At 48.2% G+C, this 22,471-nt stretch overlaps 1 protein-coding gene across 2 annotated transcripts in view; it reads left to right on the forward strand.

Moving 5' to 3' along the window:
- cers3a (ceramide synthase 3a) overlaps positions 1 to 22,471 on the forward strand; it is a 133,489-nt gene that overhangs the window by 77,180 nt on the left and 33,838 nt on the right. For both annotated transcript variants that reach the window (XM_070858715.1, XM_070858714.1), the window contains exons 7-10: positions 3,203 to 3,295; positions 10,979 to 11,107; positions 12,620 to 12,726; positions 14,293 to 14,446. In XM_070858715.1, coding sequence (XP_070714816.1) covers positions 3,203 to 3,295; positions 10,979 to 11,107; positions 12,620 to 12,726; positions 14,293 to 14,446 — 483 coding nt within the window. The remainder of the gene's footprint in view (positions 1 to 3,202; positions 3,296 to 10,978; positions 11,108 to 12,619; positions 12,727 to 14,292; positions 14,447 to 22,471) is intronic.

Raw genomic sequence — 22,471 nt, forward strand, 5'->3', positions numbered from 1 at the left:
ACAATGACAGTGTGATAGTGACAATGAAAGTGAAATAGTGACAGTGACCGTGTGATAGTGATAGTGAAAGTGAGACAGTGACAGTGTGATAGCGACAGTGTGAGTGTGAGAGTGACAGTGTGAGAGTGACAGTGTGAGAGTGACAGTGAGACAGTGACAGTGAGACAGTGACAGTGTGACAGTGATAGTGTGACAGTGACAGTGTGATAGTGACAGTGACAGTGGCAGTGTGATAGTGACAGTGAAATAGTGACAATGACAGTGAGATAGTGACAGTGACAGTGTGATAGTGACAGTGAAAGTGAGACACTGACAGTGTGATAGTGACTGTGACAGTGTGACAGTGACAGTGTGACAGTGACAGTGACAGTGGCAGTGTGATAGTGACAGTGACAGTGACAGTGACAGTGACAGTGAAATAGTGACAATGACAGTGAAATAGTGATAGTGACAGTGAAAGTGAGACACTGACAGTGTGATAGTGACAGTGTGAGTATGAAAGTGACAGTGTGACAGTGACAGTGTGATAGTGACAGTGACAGTGTGATAGTGACAGTGTGACAGTGACAGTGAGATAGTGACATTGTGACAGTGACAGTGAGACAGTGACAGTGTGACAGTGACAGTGTGACAGTGACAGTGTGATAGTGACACTGTGACAGTGACAGTGTGACAGTGACAGTGTGATAGTGACAGTGACAGTGTGATAGTGACAGTGTGATAGTGACAGTGTGAGTGTGACAGTGAGACAGTGACAGTGTGATAGTGACTGTGGCAGTGAGACAGTGACAGTGTGACAGTGGCAGTGTGACAGTGACAGTGTGACAGTGACAGTGTGACAGTGACAGTGTGATAGTGACAGTGTGACAGTGACAGTGAGACAGTGACTGTGGCAGTGTGATAGTGACAGTGTGACAGTGGCAGTGTGATAGTGACATTGACAGTGACAGTGTGATAGTGACAGTGACAGTGTGACAGTGAAGTGTGACAGTAACAGTGTGATAGTGACAGTGACAGTGTGACAGTGCCAGTGTGATAGTGACAGTGACAGTGTGACAGTGACAGTGACAGTGTGACAGTGACAGTGTGATAGTGACAGTGACTGTGACAGTGAAATAGTGACAGTGTGATAGCGACAGTGACAGTGTGATAGTGACAGACAGTGAAATAGTGACAGTGATAGTGAAATAGTGAGTGACAGTGTGACAGTGACAGTGAAATAGTGACAGTGTGACAGTGACAGTGTGTTAGCGACAGTGACAGTATGATAGTGACAGACAGTGAAATAGTGACAGTGAAATAGTGACAGTGTGATAGTGACAGTGACAGTGAAATGGTGACAGTGTGATAGTGACAGTGACAGTGTGATAGTGACAGTGTGATAGTGACAATGACAGTGAAATAGTGACAGTGACCGTGTGATAGTGACAGTGTGAGTGTGACAGTGTGACAGTAACAGTGTGATAGTGACAGTGACAGTGTGACAGTTAGACAGTAACAGTGTGATAGTGAGTGTGACAGTGAGACAGTAACAGTGTGATAGTGACAGTGACAGTGAGACAGTGACAGTGTGACAGTGACAGTGACAGTGACTGTGATAGTGACAGTTTGACAGTGTGACAGTGTGATAGTGACAGTTTGACAGTGATAGTGTGATGGTGACAGTGACTGTGACAGTGTGACAGTGACAGTGTGACAGTGGCAACGTGGAATCTCTTTGTCCTGTGCAGCTTTGGTTGGGATCCTGTGACTGACAAGCAAACAGGTATGTAAACAGAAAATTGCTGGAAATCTCAGCAGGTCAGGCAGCATCTGTGGAGAGAAACAGAGTTAATGTTTCGGGTCGATGACCCTCCGTCAGAACTGGCAAAAATTTGAAATGTAACAGATTGTTAAGGGGCAGTGAAAGGGGGAGGTGAGGAAAGAACAAAAGGGAAGGTCTGTGATCGGGGGGAAGGCAGGCGAGATTAGAGAGACAAAAGGGATGTTGGGCCGAATTGAGATGATAATGGCACAAGTTAGGAAACAAAGGATGAGTCTAGCTAGGGGGTGAATGGCAGAATAATTACTAGCTGCCATGAGAGACAGAGATAAAAAGAAGGGGTGTGGGACCTTGCTTCCAGCCTCCAGCTGTGCCTCTGACCATGCGCTGTGACAGCACGCTCTCTGATTATCCTTTGTGTTCCCTACAACTTGTCAGCATGTTCCCATGGCAGGGTGGGGAGTTAAACCTGTGCAAGGAATGGCATCCCGAATAATGCAGCACCTAGGTCAGCACCCTGCCTGCCCAATGACACCTTTCACCTTGTAGCTGTGTGACAGAGAAGCAGTTGAATTACATTTACTACAATATAGCTTGCTGATAAATTATTGAAACGTGGGGTGAGTGATGCTGGGGTTATGTTACCCTCACTCTCTGGGCAGGAATCGCACGGGGTCGGGTGGAACAACGTTTTTACACCCCATCCAATATTACTGCCCACTGACATCAGTGGAGAGTAGGATGGGGCGGGCGTGGAACCCGTGTTACCCCAGAGCCTGTCAATCCCCCATGTGGCTCCGGTTCACATTGTCCCCATCATTCTGCTGCGAGAATACAATAAATGCTCTTTGTATTCTGAGGACTTCTCCGAGAGCAGTGGGCCCAACAGTCACTGCACCGCCGGCACTGATTCACAGGGACCTGGGGGAGATTGTAAACTTGCTGCCCTGGACCAAACCTGGCGATGGGAATTGTCCGCCCAGTACAGAAATCAATACAATGGAAAATCGGGAGGTTTCTGTAAGATGCGGCTGATCACAGCATAAGTTTTACAAGCGGTGATTCTTACTGACCCCCGACCTCACTGCCCACCTGTGTAACACTGGAGATCCGGAGTAACGAGACTGGAGAGGACGCTGATGGTGGGAATACTATCAAATGGGCATAAAGGACCAACCGCTGGATATTGATGAAACCAGCATGGCACTATGTTCTAGTGATCACTGCATAGGGGCCACATTCCCTGGGGGCTATATTAACCCATTTCCTTTAAGTGGATTTAAGTATTGTTTGAGTAGAAATAGTGTCCCGTGAGCTGAGGAGTTGGATGTAAATTCATCCATTCGTGATTGGACCCTGATGGGCTAGTAATATTAACACAGCGTAAAGCAGTCTGTGGACGTTACTGTATTGACGAGTGTCTCTCTGTTCTCTCTGCAGACGCTGTTACCATCTCAGTATTGGTACTATATAGCTGAGTTGAGTTTTTATTGGTCGCTATTGTTCAGTATTGCATCGGATGTAAAAAGAAAGGTAAGTGTTGAATCATAACAGTTAGTTTAACAGACCATACAGCAAAGGTTCAGATTCCTGGAGCGATGGTGAGAACGCTGGTGTGGAACATTGCTGCGTTTTACACACCTTCACCCTGCAAATGGACCTTCCCATGGAGCAGTCACAGGAACAGGATGAGCTATTCAGCCCATCCAGCTTGTCCCCCCCATTCAATTTGATCATGGCTGATCTGTATCTTAACTCTGCCCTCCTTGGTTCTGTTACCCTTAAATACTCTTACCTAACAAGAGTCTATCCCTCTCAATTTTGAAATTTTCAATTGACCCCCGGCCTCAGCAGCTTTTTGGGGAGAACGTTCCAGATTCCCACTGCCCTGTGTGTGAAGAAGTGCTTCCTGACATCACCCCTGAACGGTCTAGCTCTAATTTTAAGGTTATGCCCCTTATTCTGGACTCCCCCCAGAGGAAACAGTTTCTCTCTACCCTATCAAATCCTTGAATCATCTCAAACACCTCAAATAGATCCCCCCCTTAATCTTCTATATTCAAGGGACTATAATCCGACACTGTGCAAACCTGTCCCCATAATTTAACAGAATTAACAGAGAAACAGAGTTAACGTTTCAGGTCGATGGCCTTTCGTCGGGACTGGGAGAAGTTAGAAACGTAACAATTTATGAGCAGGTACAGAGGCATGGAAAGGGGTGTGGGGGGGAGCAAAGGGGAAGGTCCTGTGATATCTTTACAGAGACCACTAACAGCACTCTACAAGATGGCTCCCGAGCACAAACTCATCATGTGACTTCCCCGCATGACCTTTAGATCAGCAGTTGCATTGCATCAGTGGTCCACTAGGCGGAGCTCTATAACAGGTCTGTGATAGGGGGGAAGGCAGGAGGGATTAAATGACAAAAGGGATGATTGTGCGAGGGAAAAGCAGGTTGTTAATGGAACAACACCTCAATCGAACTCCCACCCACAGCACAGCATGGGTCAGGACACAGTACACTATCAATGATCCCACCTTCTGTTTCCAGCATGTGGTGTGAGTGTTGTCAGTGTGTCTGCCCCCACTGCCTCCCCTTTGTGACAGTCAGCAATGCTTCCTAGCCCTGTGAGTCCTGACTCTCTCCCTACTGGGAGGAGGAAGTGAGCTGGCTGGCTGCTGGGTGCCAGTCGGTGTCTGTCTCTCGGTTTGAGGTGATCCAGTGTCCTGGCTCAATAATCAGCCCTGCAACCACAGATAACACAGCTACTGACTCTACTCCAGCTGAGCTGTTTGCAATCATCTGGGCCAGGCAACTGGTTGATGCAGATGTGGCTTGGCCCTGAGTGACACCTCCAATGACCCCTATCATCCCCTGGCTGCTGGGAGCTCCTTCACCATAGCCAGAGACCGGTGTTGGGGCAGCAGTGACCTCTGCAGCAATGATTAACTCCAGGAGGACTCAGGGCCTGTACCTGGTGGTGTTGCTCACAGTTTGCTCAAGGCTGTGAATTGTTGAAGTGCTCAGTGTGCACGGGTGGCCCTCTGCTGGATATCGTAGCACAGTCAGACTACAATTACAATCAAACGACTCAACAACCAGATGCAGGGGCCGGTTCTGTTGCTCTCTCACAGGGCCAACAGGACCCTGAGCATCGCTCGCATGGTGAGCGAGCAGTGGGGTCTATGTTGATGTTCAGTGGGCCGCTAATTCCGGCAGAGGAGAGGCCCCGATGATTCAGGGGCCTGGGCCTGTTAAACATGCCAGGAGCGCTGTGGGACACCAAGCGCTGTCCCGGGACAGCTCGCCCGCTCGAGGCCTGAACATCGGGCATGATAAGCTCACATCATCGACACTTACAGCACAGGAGGCTGTTCGTCCCGCAGTGCCTGTGCCGGCTCTGTGATAGACCCGTCATGCTCAGTCCCGCACCCCACTTTGTGTCGGTAACCCTGTCAGTCCCACATCCCTCAGCACCCGTCCCACTCCCGTTTAAAGTTATTTATGGAATCAGCTTCCAGCACCTTCTCAGGCCGAGCGTTCCCGATCCCGATAACGCTCTGAGTGAGAACATTTCTCAGGCTGAGCGTTCCCGATCCCGATAACTGAGTGAGAACATTTCTCCATCCCCCCTCGGGACCTTTAGCCGATGATTTTGAACCGATGCCCTCTGGTTACTGACCCACTCCCAGAGGGAATAGTTTCTCTCTATTCGACCAAAACTCATCATCTTGAAAACCTCGATTAGGTCGGCCCTTTACTTACTTTGTTCCGAGGAGAACAGTCCAACCTCTCCTCATAACTGAGGTCCCTCATCCCGGGTAACATCCGGGTAAACCCTCTCTGTACCCTCTCTAAGGCCTTTACATCTTTCCTGAGGTGTGGGGCCCAGTATGGTCCACAATACGCCAGCTGAGGGCTAGCCAGTGATTTATAAAGCTCCAGCATCATCTCTGAGCCTTTATATTCTGTGCCTCTATTTATAAACCCAGGTAACCCGTGTACTACTTAACCATCAACTTGCCCTCCCACCTTTAAGGGTTTGTGTATATGGACACCAAGGTCTCTCTGCTCATCTATACTTTCAAAATCGTGCCATTTATAGTAGTACACTGTATTCCATATTAGTCCTCCCAAAGTGCATCACTTTACATGTAAAGTTAAGTTGTTGGGAAGGGGAGGGTCTCTATTGCAGAGGTCCCAGGGGCGCCGGGAGTGGGGGTGGTGGTTGCGAAAGCAGAGGCCCCGCGGTGAGGGAGGTGTTGCAATCACGGAGGTCTCAGGGTTGGGGGGGAGGGGGTGTTGCGATTGCGGAGGGTGCGTGTCATGTATTCAACCAGCATTGTAACCCATGTATAAACTGACCTAAGTTGTACACCGTGAGAACACTGACCACTAGGTGGGAGACACTCCTAACCTGGACCTTCAGGTATAAAAGGGGAAGCTCCACCCACCTTCATCTCTTGAGTGCTAAGGAATAAAGGACAGGTCACAGACTGACCTTCTCTCAAGCATGGGCCTCGTGTGCATTTATACTGTGTAGTAAGGACGTATCAATGGCGACAAGAAACGGATTTAAACCACGCGACCATGGCCACTAGCAGAACAGACGAGAGGTACTGTGTTAAGGAATGGTTGGGACAGAGATTCAACATTGTTAAAGCAGCACACAGTTCTCCAGGCAGACAAGGGCAGTCAGGCATGCCCCAACATGTAGTCGAACCCAGAGGGGGAGTTCGACAGAGACAATGGCAAGCTGAACAGCGATTCACGCCATTGCAAGGGACAATGCGGCCAGTAATGGGGCCATCAACACCTGTTAATGATGCACTCAAGGACAATAACAGGGGCAGTCAGGGACGATCGACTGGCAAGGGACCTTTTGTTTCAAACCGCAACTCATGCTGGAGGCGTGGAGGCATACTTTCAGCCGGAGTTTGCAGAGATGAGCAAAATACCTGCAGAAATTGCAGAAATGGACACTGGGGAAATCGCTGGAAGCTGAAGTTCAGCGAGTTCATGTGGAGCACGTATACAGTTCATACACCAGGACGCCACCAATAATGATGAAAGTGCTCCTCAATGGCATCCCAGTATCAATGGAGTTAGACACGGGTGCCAGCCAGTCCCTGATGGGTATCAAACAGTTCGAAAAGTTGTGGGCATCCAAGGCCAGGAGGCCAAAATTATCGCCGATTGACGCACATCTACGGACTTACACAAAGCAGATCATTCCGGTGCTCGGCAGCGCCACGGTAGTCGTGACCCACAAAGATTCGGAGAACAGGTTGCCACTCTGGATTGTCCCAGGGGATGGTCCCGCACTACTGGGGAGGAGTTGGCTTGCTGTCATGAACTGGAAATGGGGCGATGTCAATGCAATTTCCTCTGTGGAGCGAGTATCATGCTCACAGGTCCTGGACAAATTTGACTCATTATTTCAACCCGGCATTGGCACTTTCATTGGGGCCAAGGTAGTGATTCACATAAACCCAGACGTCAGGCCAGTACACCACAAGGCCTTGGCGGTGCCGTACGTGATGCGGGAAAAGATAGAAGGCGAATTGGACCGCCTGCTGAGGGAAGGCATCATCTCGCCAGTCGAATTCAGTGACTGGGCGAGCCCGATTGTGCCGGTGCTCAAGGCGGATGGGTCGGTCAGGATATGTGGCGATTACAAGGTCACCATCAATCGGGTGTCACTCCAAGACCAGTACCTGCTACCGAGAGCGGAGGACCTCTTTGCGACGCTATCCGGTGGCAAACTTTTTTCAAAATTGGACCTGACCTCAGCTTACATGACCCAGGAGCTGGCGAGTGAGTCGAAGAAGCTGACCACCATCACAACACACAAGGGGTTGTTTGAGTACAACAGATGTCCGTTCGGATTCGCTCGGCCGCCGCGATCTTCCAACGAAATATGGAAAGCCTCCTCAAGTCGATTCCAGGGACGGTGGTTTTTCAGGACGACATCCTAATTGCGGGTTACGATGCTGAAGAACACCTCCACAGGAGGAGGTGCTACGCAGACTGGACCGGGTCGGTCTGCGACTGAAAAAGGCGAAGTGCGTCTTCCTAGCTCCAGAGGTAGAATTCCTGGGGATGAGAGTAGCAGCAGACGGGATCAGCCCTACTGCACCCAAGACGGAAGCGATCCAGAGAGCACCCAGACCCCGTAACACGACGGAGCTGCGTTCGTTCCTGGGGCTCCTGAACTATTTTGGTAACTTTCTTCCCAAATTGAGCACGCTGCTAGAGCCGCTACACGTGCTCCTACGCAAAGGTCGCGAATGGGTCTGGGGGGACAGCCAGGAAAGGGCTTTTAATAGAGCGCGCAATTTGTTATGTTCCAACAATCTGTTAACGCTATATGACCCATGTAAGAAACTTGTGTTAATGTGCGATGCGTCGTCCTATGGTGTCGGGTGTGTGTTGCAGCATGTCAATGCCAAGGGTCAGTTACAGCCGGTAGCTTATGCCTCCAGGAGTCTGTCCCACGCAGAAAGGGGCTACGGGATGGTAGAAAAGGAGGAGCTCGCATGTGTAGATGCGGTAAAGAAAATGCACCAGTACCTGTTTGGCAGGAAATTTGAGCTGGAGACAGATCACAAACCCCTAACGTCCCTTTTGGCCGACAACAAGGCCATAAATGCAAACGCATCGGCCCGCATACAGAGGTGGGCACTCATGTTAGCTGCCTATGACTACACAATTCGGCACAGACCGGGCACCGAAAACTGCGCCGATGCACTCAGCAGGCTCCCACTAGCCACCACTGAGGGGGCTACCGAGCATGGTGCTGAGATGGTCATGGCTGTTGAAGCTTTCAGAAGCGAAGGCTCACCCGTGGCAGCCTGTCAGATTAAAGTCTGGACAAATAGATACCCGCTATTGTCTCTAGTCAAGAAATGTGTCCTGAATGGGGACTGGGCAGCCACGTACAGGGCATACCCTGAGAAATTTAAACCATTTCACAGGTGCAAGGATGAACTCTCGATTCAGGCCGATTGCCTACTGTGGGGAAACCGCGTAGTCATGCCCCAGATGGGCAGAGAGGTGTTCATCAGAGAACTCCACAATGGGCACCCGGGCATTGTCACGATGAAGGCAATTGCCATGTCACACGTTTGGTGGCCAGGAATAGACGCAGATCTGGAACTTTGTGTTCGCAGGTGCAACATGTGTGCCCAGCTGGGCCATGCGCCCAGGGAAGCCCCCCTTAGCCCCTGGCCATGGCCCGCCAAGCCTTGGTCACGCATCCATGTGGACTACGCAGGTCCTTTCATGGGGAAAAAGTTTTTGGTTGTAGTAGACGCCTACTCCAAATGGATCAAGTGTGACATTTTAAATTCAAGCACATCCTCTGCCACGGTAGAAAGTCTAGGGGCAATGTTCGCCGCCCACGGTCTACCGGACATCTTGGTCAGCGACAATGGCCCGTGCTTCACAAGCACTGAATTCCAGGACTTCATGGCAGGCAATGGAATTAACCATGTTAGAACGGCACCATTCAAGCCGGCCTCAAACGGCCAGGCAGAACGAGCAGTGCAGATAATCAAACAGGGGATGCTCAGATTCCAAGGGGGTTCCCTACAAACCCGCTTATCACGCCTCCTGTTGGCCTATAGATCCCAACCACACTCGCTCACAGGGGTTCCACCCGCAGAGCTACTAATGAAAAGGACGCTCAAAACCCGATTATCCCTTATACACCCCACCATGAAAGAAATTGTCGAGAGCAGGCGCCAGTCACAATATCACTACCATGACAGGAATGCGAGGGCGCGATGTATTGATGTAAATGATCCTGTTTTTGTCCTCAACTACGCTGCAGGGCCCAAATGGCTCGCAGGCACTGTGGTTGCCAAAGAGGGAAATAGGATTCTGGTAGTTAAACTTACCAATGGACAAATCTGCCGCAAACATGTGGATCAAACAAAAAGGAGGCTCAGCAACCCCATAGAAGAAGCAGAGGAAGAACACGATATCGAGTTCACTCCACCACAGGTGACCGAACACCAGAACCAAAGGGAGGAGAGCCCAGTCACTGTGGGCAGTCCGGATAGGCCTGAGGCACTGCAAACAGCAGACACTCAGGCCAGCGCCCAACAATCGGAGCCCCAACTCAGGCGCTCTACAAGGGAGCGTAAACCACCAGAGAGACTCAACCTGTGATCCCAATAAGACTTTGGGGGGGAGGTGATGTCATGTATTCAACCAGCATTGTAACCCATGTATAAACTGACCTAAGTTGTACACCGTGAGAACACTGACCACTAGGTGGGAGACACTCCTAACCTGGACCTTCAGGTATAAAAGAGGAAGCTCCACCCACCTTCATCACTTGAGTGCTAAGGAATAAAGGACAGGTCACAGACTGACCTTCTCTCAAGCATGGGCCTCGTGTGCATTTATACTGTGTAGTAAGGACGTATCAGTGTGGGTCCCAGGGGAGAGGCTCACAAACATGGGGGTCCCATAGGAGGGGGCTTTGCAATCGGGGAGGGAGTGGGTCCCGGGGTTGCAGCGGCCCAGATTATTTTTGTGGATCACTCCAGCTTCCCCGGGACTCACTAATAATGGCCTCCTTCTGTGCCGTAAATGTCTATGGCCTCGCTTCCATTGTTGGTGGAACTGCTCGGAGCTAGCACGGCGCAGGCATCAGCCAGATCGGACCTCAAATGGCAATCGGGATCCGAGTTACGGCAGAGGCCTGCGATCTTCATCCTGAAGGGGGGCCTATCGCCTGAAACAGGCGGCACTTTGGACACTCAGTGTAGGCCCCTTTCAAAATGGCGGCAGTCACCTTGTGCACTCTGAGGCTGTTATTGTCCCATTAACACCGGGCGGAGAGAGAGAGAGAGAGAGAGAGAGAGTCGACCTCACAGCACGGGGCTGAGCATCACGTGCCTGGGGCTATCTGCGCTCCTTGCCTTGCATCACTGCAAAAACTGAGAGATCAAAGGTGTAGATCAGAAACACAGTGGGGAAGTTTGGAGCAAAAACACACGCTCCGATCTCCAGCACTGCAGTTGGGGAACTTTGGGTTCTAGAATACTAGAATCGAAACAAAGCCTCTATACTCTGCTGTGTGTGGGTGTGAACAGTCCAGATTTAACAATTAATCCTGATTACTCTCGTGTTTAACGGGACTAGGCTGTGATGTTCTTGGCACAGTCAGACCAAATAACTGTTACTTATAACTAATTGATTAGGATTTTCAAGAGCAAATAATTCATCACTTAGCAACCATCGTCCTGCTGAGCTTCTCGTGGTGTGCTAACTATATCCGTGTGGGAACCCTCGTGATGGCCGTACACGACTCATCCGATATCCTGCTGGAAGTAGGTGAATTTATGGCGATATTAATACCACAGTCGGTTGGGCAGCTTGCAATTCCTCCTCAGATACAGGATCAGACACTCAGGCTGATTGTAACCTAGGCCCGACTGCCTGCCTCTCTACCGCGGTTACATCCGAGCCAGGGTGTCCCTGGAGATGGAGCACGCGGTGTCCACCGGTACGCTCACAGCCTTCCGCGAGAGGTGGGCGCCGGAGGGAGTGGCGTGCATCATCACCCCCGGCAACCAAATTTTAATTTGATTTAAGGTTTCGTTGAAGTTTAAATTGTTAATTTGTGGGTTCTAATGCCCTTGCCAAAGGGGGGCATTTGATTTATGTTTCTATAAAATAGTTCTAACCTCGGTCACCCGGCAGATAACCCAGGGGCTGCTCTTGGCCGCCTGCCCGTTTTATACCAGCTTGGTTTTACTTACCAGTGAATTCAATGGAAAAGAAAGCCGCCCGGTGTAAAATAGGCCCCCGGTTCGCTATCGGCTGCTCCACACTCCCAGTCAAAACGTTCAGCCCCCACGGCCCCAATATTGGTGGGGAGGCAATTCTGCGTTGGATAAATCCAGAGAAGGGGTTTCCTCAGGTCCGGCCGCAGATAACGACACAACCCGATCACCATCGTTTCAATCCGTTTCCCGATGGCCCAGCCAGACTGAGAAGCTGATTGGCTGTTGGGTGGGTAGGCCTTTGGCACGAGGCCACAGCAAGGGGAGGAAGGGATCAAGGAACAGGGGGGCATCGATTGGGGGCGGAGCAGAGCAATTAGGGGCCGGGGGGGGGACGGGGGCATCAATGGGGGAGGGTCACAGAGATCAGGGGAAGGAGGGGGCCATTGATTTTGCAGGGGGGGAGGGGGCGGAAAGATTGGGGTCAAAGGGACATCGATGAGGGGAGGGTCAGAGAGATCTGAGGTTGGGGCAGAAGATCGTGGGGGGCTGGGAGGACATGAGGATGGGCTGGGAGGACATCGGGAATGCATTGGATCATGTGGGTGGGGACACGGTCCTGGGAAGTGAAGCAGGTTAACTCTCTGGACCGGGGGAAGAACTCCTGCACCCGCCCCCCCGGCCCACTAGTGGGCTGTCCCTTTTGCCGGTAGGTGAGAGAGCTAAAAAGTGTTCCCTCACACTCTCCCTGTCAATATCGGGGTCAACCTTTCATCACAACAGGTAGAATGTAGGGGTTAGCGGGGTGAGGGGGGGGGGTTAGCGGGGTGGGGGGAGGGTTCGTGGGGGGGGCGGGATTAGCAGGTGGGGGGGTTAGTGGGGGGGGGGGATTAGCAGGGTGCGGGTGGGGGGGTTAGCGGGGAGTACAGTTTAACTATAGTTTTTAAGATTTCTGCTGATTTCAGATTAGAAGCCATCGGAATCAATCAGATTTTCAACGTGATAAATTTCTCTTCATTATTTTTTTATCCTGTGCTTATTGAAACATGAAACTCTAGCCATTTGATTTTGTTTTGTTATAAAAGATTGACATTGAATCCTTGCTCCCTCTGACAGTCCGCGAAGATGTTTAACTACGCTGGGTGGAAATCCGTCTGTAACTCCATCTTCATCGTGTTCGCTTTGGTTTTTATAATCACCAGACTCGTCATCTTCCCTTTCTGGTGAGTATAGTCTACAAAATACATCCTTCGTTGCCGCGCCAGTAAGGAGTTGGTTTTGAGGAGCTGAAAATTACCATCTGCTGTTCCTTTGTTCACGAATGCATTCCATCGAGTTCACAGAAAGAGGCCTTACAGCCCAACAGGCCGATACTCCATACGAGCCTCCTCCCATCCCACTTAATCTCACAGCCTAATACAAATTCACTTTAAATTATAGTCTGATAAATCAAATAGATTTAGCATTATAAAGAGGGGATATTATACCGTGTAACTCACAGTGTATTATAAGGAAGGGGGGCATTGTACCGTGTAACACACAGTGTATTATAGGGAAGGGGGGCATTGTACCATGTAACACACAGTGTATTATAAGGAGGGGGCTCTCGGGGTTAGGTGCGGGGGGGTGGGTCGGAGGTGAGGGAGACCCAAGACTTCCTTGTGAGGCCTGGATGAGCAGTCCTACTCTTTGTGGCTCACAGGAAACTTAAAATTACATTTTGAAACTTAGCAGCTGGGCCCCTTCTGGCCCAGGATGGCCCTCCCGACAGGCCTGGCCTGGGGGAGAAGCTGCCATGGCCCCTCCCCAGCTCAGGCCTCCGACTCTCAGCGGGCCCAATCTGCATTTTAAAAACAGGAGCCCGCTTCCTTCCTGCTGGCATCCTGCTCGCCTGCTCAATTGAGCGGGTTAATATGGGGCCACGGCGGTCAGGAAGCCAGGACAGAGGGGGAAGTGACTGCCCCCATTTTAACGGCCCCCTCACCCAGCTTCTGCCAGAAATCCGGAGACACACATCTCCAGACAGACAGATAATCAGAGGCAGGGAACACCGACTGGGCCGGGGATGCAGAGGCCTTGCTAACCTGACTGGCAGGGCCTCATTTCAATAATCTGCTGCAGGCTCCCACACACCGGGGTAATGGTCACCGGGGTAATGGTCACCGGGATAATGGTCACCAGGGTAATGGTCACCAGGATAAACGGGATAATGGTCACCAGGGTATGGTCACCAGGATAAACGGGATAATAGTCACCGGGGTAATGGTCACCAGGGTAATGGTCACCGAGATAATGGTCACCAGGGTAATGGTCACCAGGATAAATGGGATAATGATCACCGGGGTAATGGTCACCGGGATAATCGTCACCTGGGTAATGGTCACCGGGATAATGGTCACCAGGGTAATGGTCACCGGGGTAATGGTCACCGGGATAATGGTCACCGGGGTAATGGTCACTGGGGTAATGGTCACCAGGGTAATGGTCACCGGGTAAACGGGATAATGGTCACCAGGGTAATGGTCACAGGGATAATGGTCATTTTCACTTCTGTTTCTGAATGTGCCCCTTGTTTTATATCGAGGGTAACTTTTCTCTACAACTTTTTAAAAAGGATGGGCCAAAACTATTTGGAATATGACCATTTTCCAGATGTGGTGCCCAGGCGTTGAGTATCCAGCAGTGATTACAATTCTTTGTTTCAGTGACCTCTGAACTTATCTGGGGACTGATGGGATTGTTTGGAAACCTTTCACATTGTAATATTGACCTATTCTTATCGTTGACAGGATCATCCACTGTACCTGGGTCTATCCAGTATATCACTACCGTCCATTCTTTGGCTACTATTTCTTCAATGTCATGCTGGTTGTCCTTCAGCTGCTCCACCTTTTCTGGGCGTACCTCATCCTACAAATGGTCGCAAAGTTCCTCTCCAGCAAAGTAAGTTGCTTCCTGTCACCCGGGACCCGTGCAGTGTGACAGGTACTGGAGTTGCCTCCACTTCACCTGTAAACACAACACACACACACATGGACAGGCATCGAGGCTTCGCAATTTGCACACAGATATTGGGTTTATATCAATGGTTTTAAAAAGTCTGCTCAACTCTACCTTCTGTAGTTGCGCTAGTTCACTCTGCTCCTGAGCAAGACCTGAAGTAGGGCTATGCCAATCTGGCAGTAGAGCTGGCAATATTGCTCAGGCTGGCAGTCCCCATCACTGGCACTGTGCACTGAGAGAAGGCTAACCATCTGGGGCTCAGTGGGTTTTCAAACTTTAATAGGGAGGAAGACCTCGCAATCTCTTTAGGATGTTCCAACAGGTTTTGCAAATAGTTCATTCATTTTTCAAAGGGCAGCAAATGAAAGCAATCGGTATTTGGTGGAGTTAGTTCAGCGAGGGATGTTAGTCAAGATGGCTTCAAATCGTGTTCTGAAATCTTTGATGTCAATCTGAACAGATAGGGCCCTGGTTTGAAACTTCACCTGAAGGTTAACACTTCTGACAGTGCAGCGCTCCCTCAGTACTGCCCACCCGACACTGCAGCGCTTCCTCAGTACTGCCCCTTCGAAAGTGCGGCGCTCCCTCAGTACTGCCCCTCCGACAGTGCAGCGCTCCCTCAGTACTGCCCCTCCAACAGTGCAGCGCTCCCTCAGTACTGCCCCTTCGACAGTGCGGCGCTCCCTCAGTACTGTCCCTCCGACAGTGCAGTGCTCCCTCAGTACTGCCCCTTCGACAGTGCAGCGCTCCCTCAGTACTGCCCCTCCGACAGTATGCCGCTCCCTCAGTACTGCCCCTTCGAAAGTGCGCCGCTCCCTCAGTACTGCCCCTCCAACAGTGCGGCGCTCCCTCAGTAATGCCCCTCTGGCAGTGCAGCGCTCCCTCAGTAATGCCCCTCCGACAGTGCGGTACTCCCTCAGTACTGCCGTTCCGACAGTGCAGCACTCCCTCATACTGCACTGGAGTGTCAGCCTAGATTTTGTGCTCAAGTCCCTTAGTGGGACTTGAACCCATGACCTTCTGACTCAGAGATGAGATTGCTACCAACACAAAGCTTGTGGTCACCTCATAGTGCCACAGCCACACGCAGAGTGGCACTCCTACTGGGCAGTAATGATGATGTGTTCAGAATCAATTGATTCACCTACTTGTGTCCTGTGTAAGTGATGTCAGTGAGTTTTATCAGTGTTGGTGCTGTCCCCTAGTGCTGGTGCTTTATATGAACCGTCTAAATCCGAGTTTGCTCTGTGTGGATGTCCTGCAGATGGAGTACATTTTCTGGTTGGCCATAGGATGTTCGGGGGAGCTAGCTCAGATTTAAGTGACCCTCGGCTTCCTTGTGCTGATGCATCACACAGCTCCGTGAATGACTCGGCTCTGCCTGCCCCGATGGTGGCTGGCTTCTCCTGCGTACATGTGGAGCGCTGGATGTGGTATTGGCCAGAGCAACAGTACCTTCCTTTGCGCTTACTTCAGTCACACACCCGTTGCTGGGCACTGATCTACATGAGGGCAGCAATGCTGCCCGCCAAACCCTGTCTGAAGGTTCTCTGAGTACTGTTGTCTGTTGTAGACTGGGGTCCAAGGGAGCTCTCACAACAGAGCATTCACCAGCTAATCTGATTGGCTTTAAGACCTGTGCCATTCGGGGCACTGCTGCAGAGATTCCTGGAATTTTTCCATGTTCCAAGCTGGACTCAGTGCAGACAATTGTTCATCTATGTTTTCAGACCTGATAATAGTGATGTAGCGAGGAGCTGTATAAATACAGAGATCAGGGAAGCAAGAAGCAAGAACAGTACGGTTATAATGGGAAAAGCTCAAGTAATAAGGGAAATGAATTTTTAGAATGTATTCTGGACAGTTTTAAGAACATAAGAAATAGAAGCAGGAGTAGACCATTTGGCCCCTCGAGCCTGCTCTACCATTCAATAAGATCATGGCTGATCTGATCTTGGCCTCAACTTCCCTTCCCTGTCCGATCCCCATAACCCTTGACTCCTCTGCAGTTCAAAAATCTGTCTATCTCCACCTTGAATATATTCAAAGACCCAGCCTCTGGGGCAGAGAATTCCAAAGATTCACGACCCTCTGAGAGAAGAAATTCCTCCTCATCTCTGTCTTAAATGGGTGACCTCTTATTCTGAAACTATGCCTCCTAGTTCTAGATTCCCCCATGAGGAGAAACATCCTCTCTGCATCTACCCTGTCAAGCCCCCTCAGAATCTTGTATGTTTCAATAAGGTCATCTCTCATTCTTCGAAATTCCAATGAGTATGAATTTCTAAAACAACATGTTTTAGAACTGACAAGGAAAGAAGTCATACTGGATTTAGTGATGTGTAATGAACCAGAATTAGTTAATAATCTGACAGTATGGGAGGGAGCAACTTGTGAATGGTGACCATAATATGATTGAATTTAATATAAGGTTTGAGAGGGAGAAGGGAAAGAGTCACAAACCAAGCTTTTAAATTTAACTAAGGGACGAAAAATGAATTGACCAAATTAAACTGGGCTGAGCCATTGATGCGTAAACCCACAGATAAATAGTCAAAGTATTTGCTACGATATAAAACCAGTACATACCCAACAGGCAAAGGCTCCACTTGTAGTTAAGCAAACATGGTCAACAAACAAGGTAAGTGACGTATCAAGCTAAAAGGAAAGGCATGCACAAATGCAAGGAAATGCGGAAATCTACCAGACGGAGAGCTATAAAAAAACAATGGGTACAACGAAAGTAATGAGGTGAAAAAAGGGAATATTATAAAAAAAGGGCAAGGGATATCAGAGCGACCCAAAATATTTTTTATAAATATATTGAGAGAAAGAGAGTTGTAAGGGAAATGTGGGCCCCAAAGAGAGATTAGGTGATAGGATAATGAGTAATAAGGAAATGGAAGACTTGGTAATCAACACTTTGTATCTGTTTTTGCAATAAAGGAGGAGGTCAAAATACCAGTGGTGCAAGGGAAACTCAAATAAGGGAAGGAATTTATTCAATTTAATAAAAGTAAAAAAAATGGTAATGGAGAAAATAATGGGACTGAAGGTAGTCAAATCTCCTCGACCTGATTGTTCCAACCCGAGGGAATTAAAAGAAACAGGTGCAGATTGTTGGTCATCATTTCTAAAGCTCTCTAGATTTGGCAATTGGTATATCAAATATCACTCCATTGTTTAAGAATGAGGGGGAGAGCAACCATGTAACTACGACCTGTCAGTTTAACATCAGTTGTGGGGAAGTTACTAGAATCTGTCAGAGACAGAATGACTGAGCACAGGTTGTGAAGGCCGATGAATGTAGCTTAAGTGTTTGAGCAGGTCACTGACATGGTGGATGGGGACGTGTCTGTGGATGTTGTCTATATGGACTTTCAGAAGGCATTTGATAAGGTTCCGCACAAGAGATTATTGGCAAAAATGAGAGTGCATGGTATTAGACGTAACCTTGTGACATGAGTTGGAAATTAGTTGTGAAGTAGGAGATAGAGATTGGTGATGAAGGGAACATTCTCTGATTGGCAGGTAGTGACAAGTGGTATCCCCCAGGAATCTGTACTGGGGCTTGAGCTTTTCAACATGTAGATCAGTGACTTTGATGAAGGAACAGAGAGTTATATATCCAAGTTTGCAGATGACATTCTGTTTGGAGGCACAGGAAGTTGTGTATATGGGAGCAGGAAGTTGTGTATATTGGAGCAGAAACTTTTTCACTCAGAGAATTGTGAACCTGTGGAATTCTCTACCATAGAAAGTTGTTGAGTCCAATTCATTGGATATATTCAAAAGGGAGTTAGATGTAGCCCTTACGTCTAAAGGGATCAGGGGGCATGGAGAGAAAGCAGGAGTGGGGTACTGAAGTTGCATGATCAGCCATAATCATATTGAATGGTGGTACAGACTCGAAGGGCCGAATGGCCTACTCCTGCACCTATTTTTTATGTTTATATGTGGGAGCAGGAAGTTGTGTATACGGGAGCAGGAAGTTGTGTATGACCAGTGGCACTGAGTTACTCCTCAATATTCTGCATTATATAATAATACACCGTGTGTTACAGGGTATATCACCTTGTATGTGTGTTACAGGGTGTATCACCCTATATTACATGATAATACCATGTGTGTTACAGGGTTAACATCCCTGCTATAAAATGTTTATGCCTTGACTAAACACACAAGCTCCACTAGCATCTAATACGGTTGTGTTGCATGTTGTAAACAGCATCTTCTCTGACTCACCAGAAGCAATACCACGGGGCATCTACCAGTGTGTAATGTAACACGCAGTGTGCTCATTGGTATAGAGCTGCTCTTGGTAAACCAGCCCTGGTTCACCATGACCACAACCCATGGAAAGTCTGCTAGTGAGCATTCAGCAGGGAATCAAAACCTCTTTGAATTTGGCATCTGCAACAACTTGAGAACTGAGTTGAGCTGCAGCAGAATTTAATGTTTCACTTTCTCCACATTTGCTTGTTGAATGGTGGAACATGTAATTACACCCCCAATGTATTTAGATCCTGGGATGCCACACACCATGGTGGGTGAAAGATTATTGAATTGCTCTATATTCTCCAGTGAGGGTTAACCAGATTCAAAGAAAGAACTTACATTTAAATAGCGCCTTTCTGGACCTCAGGACATCCCAAAGTGCTTTACAGCCAGTGAAGTATTTTTTGAAGTGTAGTCACTATTGTAATATAGGAAAATAACCAAAAACCTTTTGATGTGACTGTGGTCGATGCAAACTATAAGGAATTGGACAGTGCAGTGGGTGGAACTGTTCCTCTATATTTTATTTCCATGATCGAAAGAGATACATAATACCATTCTCCTGAGAAAGCCCATTCTATTAAGATGTGGCTTATGTAAAATCCAGTCATTATTATACAAGCCTATAATAATAAATTAAAATTCTGCACAGGCTGTGCTTTTTCTGACAGTGATGAGTTGTTCCAATGGTTTAGATGGGTGCTGTCTCTTCCAGCTGTGTGAGTCCCTTTCATCACTGTTATCAAATCTTTAATGACACTGGTTAGATTTATATTCTACTCCAAAGTGATTCCATTCACGAGTGCGGGTCCATTATTAATGGCACTTTGCGTTCTGTAAAACTCCATTGTAATGTATTTGCTTCATGGGGTCTTTGCTTAAGAATTCAGAGCAACACATTGCTATTAAGAGCTAGTTGGTTTATTGACAAAGGTTTAACAATCACACTACACATTACCATTTCATCCACCAGGCTCACAACTGCATGCCTCATCGTGGATGACCTAGACCCATCTGGCTGGGGTTTTATTGAGTCTTGTGAACATCACATGACTGGCTAAGCCACTCACAATGCAACAGATCTACCAATCTGTGAGCATTCTCATCGGGGCATACATTACACCCATAACTGTAAATTCCTCAAACGGTTTCACACTCATCACTGTCCAGGAAACTGAGGAAAAGCAACTAGAAGGTTTGATTGCTGTGATCAATATTTGGCTAAATTCACCAATCCCCAATTCCAACAGGGAGCACGGGTAAGAGAATTGTCACTACATTGCTGTATCCCTATCTCTTACCCATTCCCCCTTCACATTTACACCCTGCTTGGAGCACAGGATTGGTGAATTTGCCCTAGACAGTGCTTTCTAACTATGGGAATAGCAGGCCCCCACTCGCCACAGCTAACGAATGATGTAACTCTCACCTTGACTTCCTGTATCTCAATGACCGTGTCCTCACTGCTGGACCAAGATATCTGCCAGGAAGAAAAAACACGTATCGGTTCAGTGACTGACAGTGTAGATAAAGAGGAAGTAAATGGAAAGGGCTTCATTACAGGAAAAGACTGGGGTAGAGGCTCCTGTTCCTGAGTTTGGCATATTGATGAGGAGGCCAGCCCTGTAAGGGGTGTTCCCCTGGTTTTCCTGTTTTCACTGTGCCAAAATGATCCAATTAGGGTACAGTAGTGTAGTGGGTATGTTATTGGACCAGTAATACAGAGAATGTGAGTTCAAATCTCACCGTAGCAGATTAAGTATTTGAATTCAGTTTAAAAAAATCTAGAAATAAAAAGCTGGTACCAGGAAATGTGACCATGATGATGTCAGATTTTCAATAAAACCCAACTGGTTCACTAATGTCCCTTAGAGACAGAAATCTTCCGCCCTTACCCTGTCTGGCCGATATGTGACTCCAGTCCCACTGCAATGTGGTTGACTCTTAACTGCCCTCTGAAATGGCCCAGCAAGACACTCCGTTGTATCAGGGCAACTAGGGTTGGGACATTAAATGCCGGCCTTGCCAGCGACACCCATACCCCAAGAATGAATTAAACAAAATGTGTAAACCTGCCATCTTTGTTCATTTCAAATACTAAGCATGAATCGTACAGGCTGAAAGATCAATAGAATATCACAAACCAATAGCTGGTATCATTAAATCTAGTCAAAGCTGGGAGAATTTTAATTATCTCGCAATGTTTACTGCCAGATAGCTCCAGCCTTTAAATCTAGTTTGTGTTTTATTTCCTGCTCTCCTTCTTGTGGAGGTGCTAATTGTATCTGGGGCACAGTTCCATGGACACAGGCTGGCTTCTGCTTCCTCACCCAATTCACTATTCTTTAGCACAAGCAAAATACTCCAGATGCTAGAAATCTGATACACAAACAGAAAATGTTGGAAATACTCAGCAGGTCAGGCAGCATCTGTGGAAAGAGAAAGAGAGTTAACGTTTCAGGTCAATGGCCTTTCATTAGAATGGAAGATGTTTGAGATTAACAGCTTTTAAAAAAGAAAGAAAGACTTGCATTTATATAGCACCTTTCACATCTTCAGGATGTTCCAAAGCTCTTTACAGCTAATGAAGTACTTTTGAAGTGGCAAGACGTTCGGTAACCAGAGGACACAGATATACGACAATTGGCAAAAGAAAGCAGCGAGCTGTTATGACCTGGAACACGCTGCCTGAAAAGGCGGTGGAAGCAAGTTCAATAATAACTTTCAAAAGGGAATTGGATAAATACGTGAAGGGGAAAAATCTATGATTCACTGGGAGCCATTATCCCCACTGTAGCGCTGGTAGATTAGGTAGTCTCCAAAGTGGCTAAGATGGGGTGATGAGCTGCAACGCTGGGTTAGTCTACCTTTAGTGCAAAGCGCCATCTTGGTAAAGGAGTTTAAGCGTACTCTAGGAACGGCTGCCCCGAGGATGATTAAGTCTCTGATTACCAATTAAATTGGCTCCTAACACTCAGTAAAGAGGTTGCACACCATTGTTGCTGGCTAGTGCCACCTGATGAGGAGTGTGAGTGCAAGTTAAAACCACGCTCAGCTTTCGCTGTTCGCTCGCTGCTGGAGATCAACTGGCTCCACAGTGTATGAAGAGAACGTTTGAAACACTTTGTCAAGACTTCACCACCACTCTGAAAGTGAGTGCTATGCTACTGTATCTTATTGACACCTTATCGGAGGTACCAGGAGAGAAAGAAAAACTTGCATTTATATAGCGCCATTCACGACCAAAGTCTCAAAGTGCTTTGCAGCCAATGAAGTACTTTTGGAGTTTAGTTACTGTTGTAATGTGGGAACTGCGGCAGTCAATTTGCCCACAGCAAGCTCCCACAAACAGCAATGTGATAATGATCAGATAATCTGGTTTAGATTGAGGAAGAAATGTTGGCCAGGACAGCAGGAGAACCTCCCTGCTCTTCTTTGAATAAAGAATTACGCCCATCTGAGCGGGCAGTTTGATTTCTCATCTGAACGATGGCACCTCTGACCATGCAGCGGTCTATCAGTATTGCACTGAAGTGCCAGCCTAGATTTTGTGCTCAAGTTTGGATTGCGACTTAAACCCATGAATAAGTGACTTAGAGGCGAGTCTACCAGCACTGAGTCAAGGCTGACACCACATGTGCTGGTTACATTTGATGCAGCAGAGCTGGTCTCCAGTCGTCTTGGTTA

The sequence above is a fragment of the Pristiophorus japonicus genome, chromosome 17, assembly GCF_044704955.1.
Source record: "Pristiophorus japonicus isolate sPriJap1 chromosome 17, sPriJap1.hap1, whole genome shotgun sequence".
Lineage (NCBI taxonomy): Eukaryota > Metazoa > Chordata > Chondrichthyes > Pristiophoridae > Pristiophorus > Pristiophorus japonicus.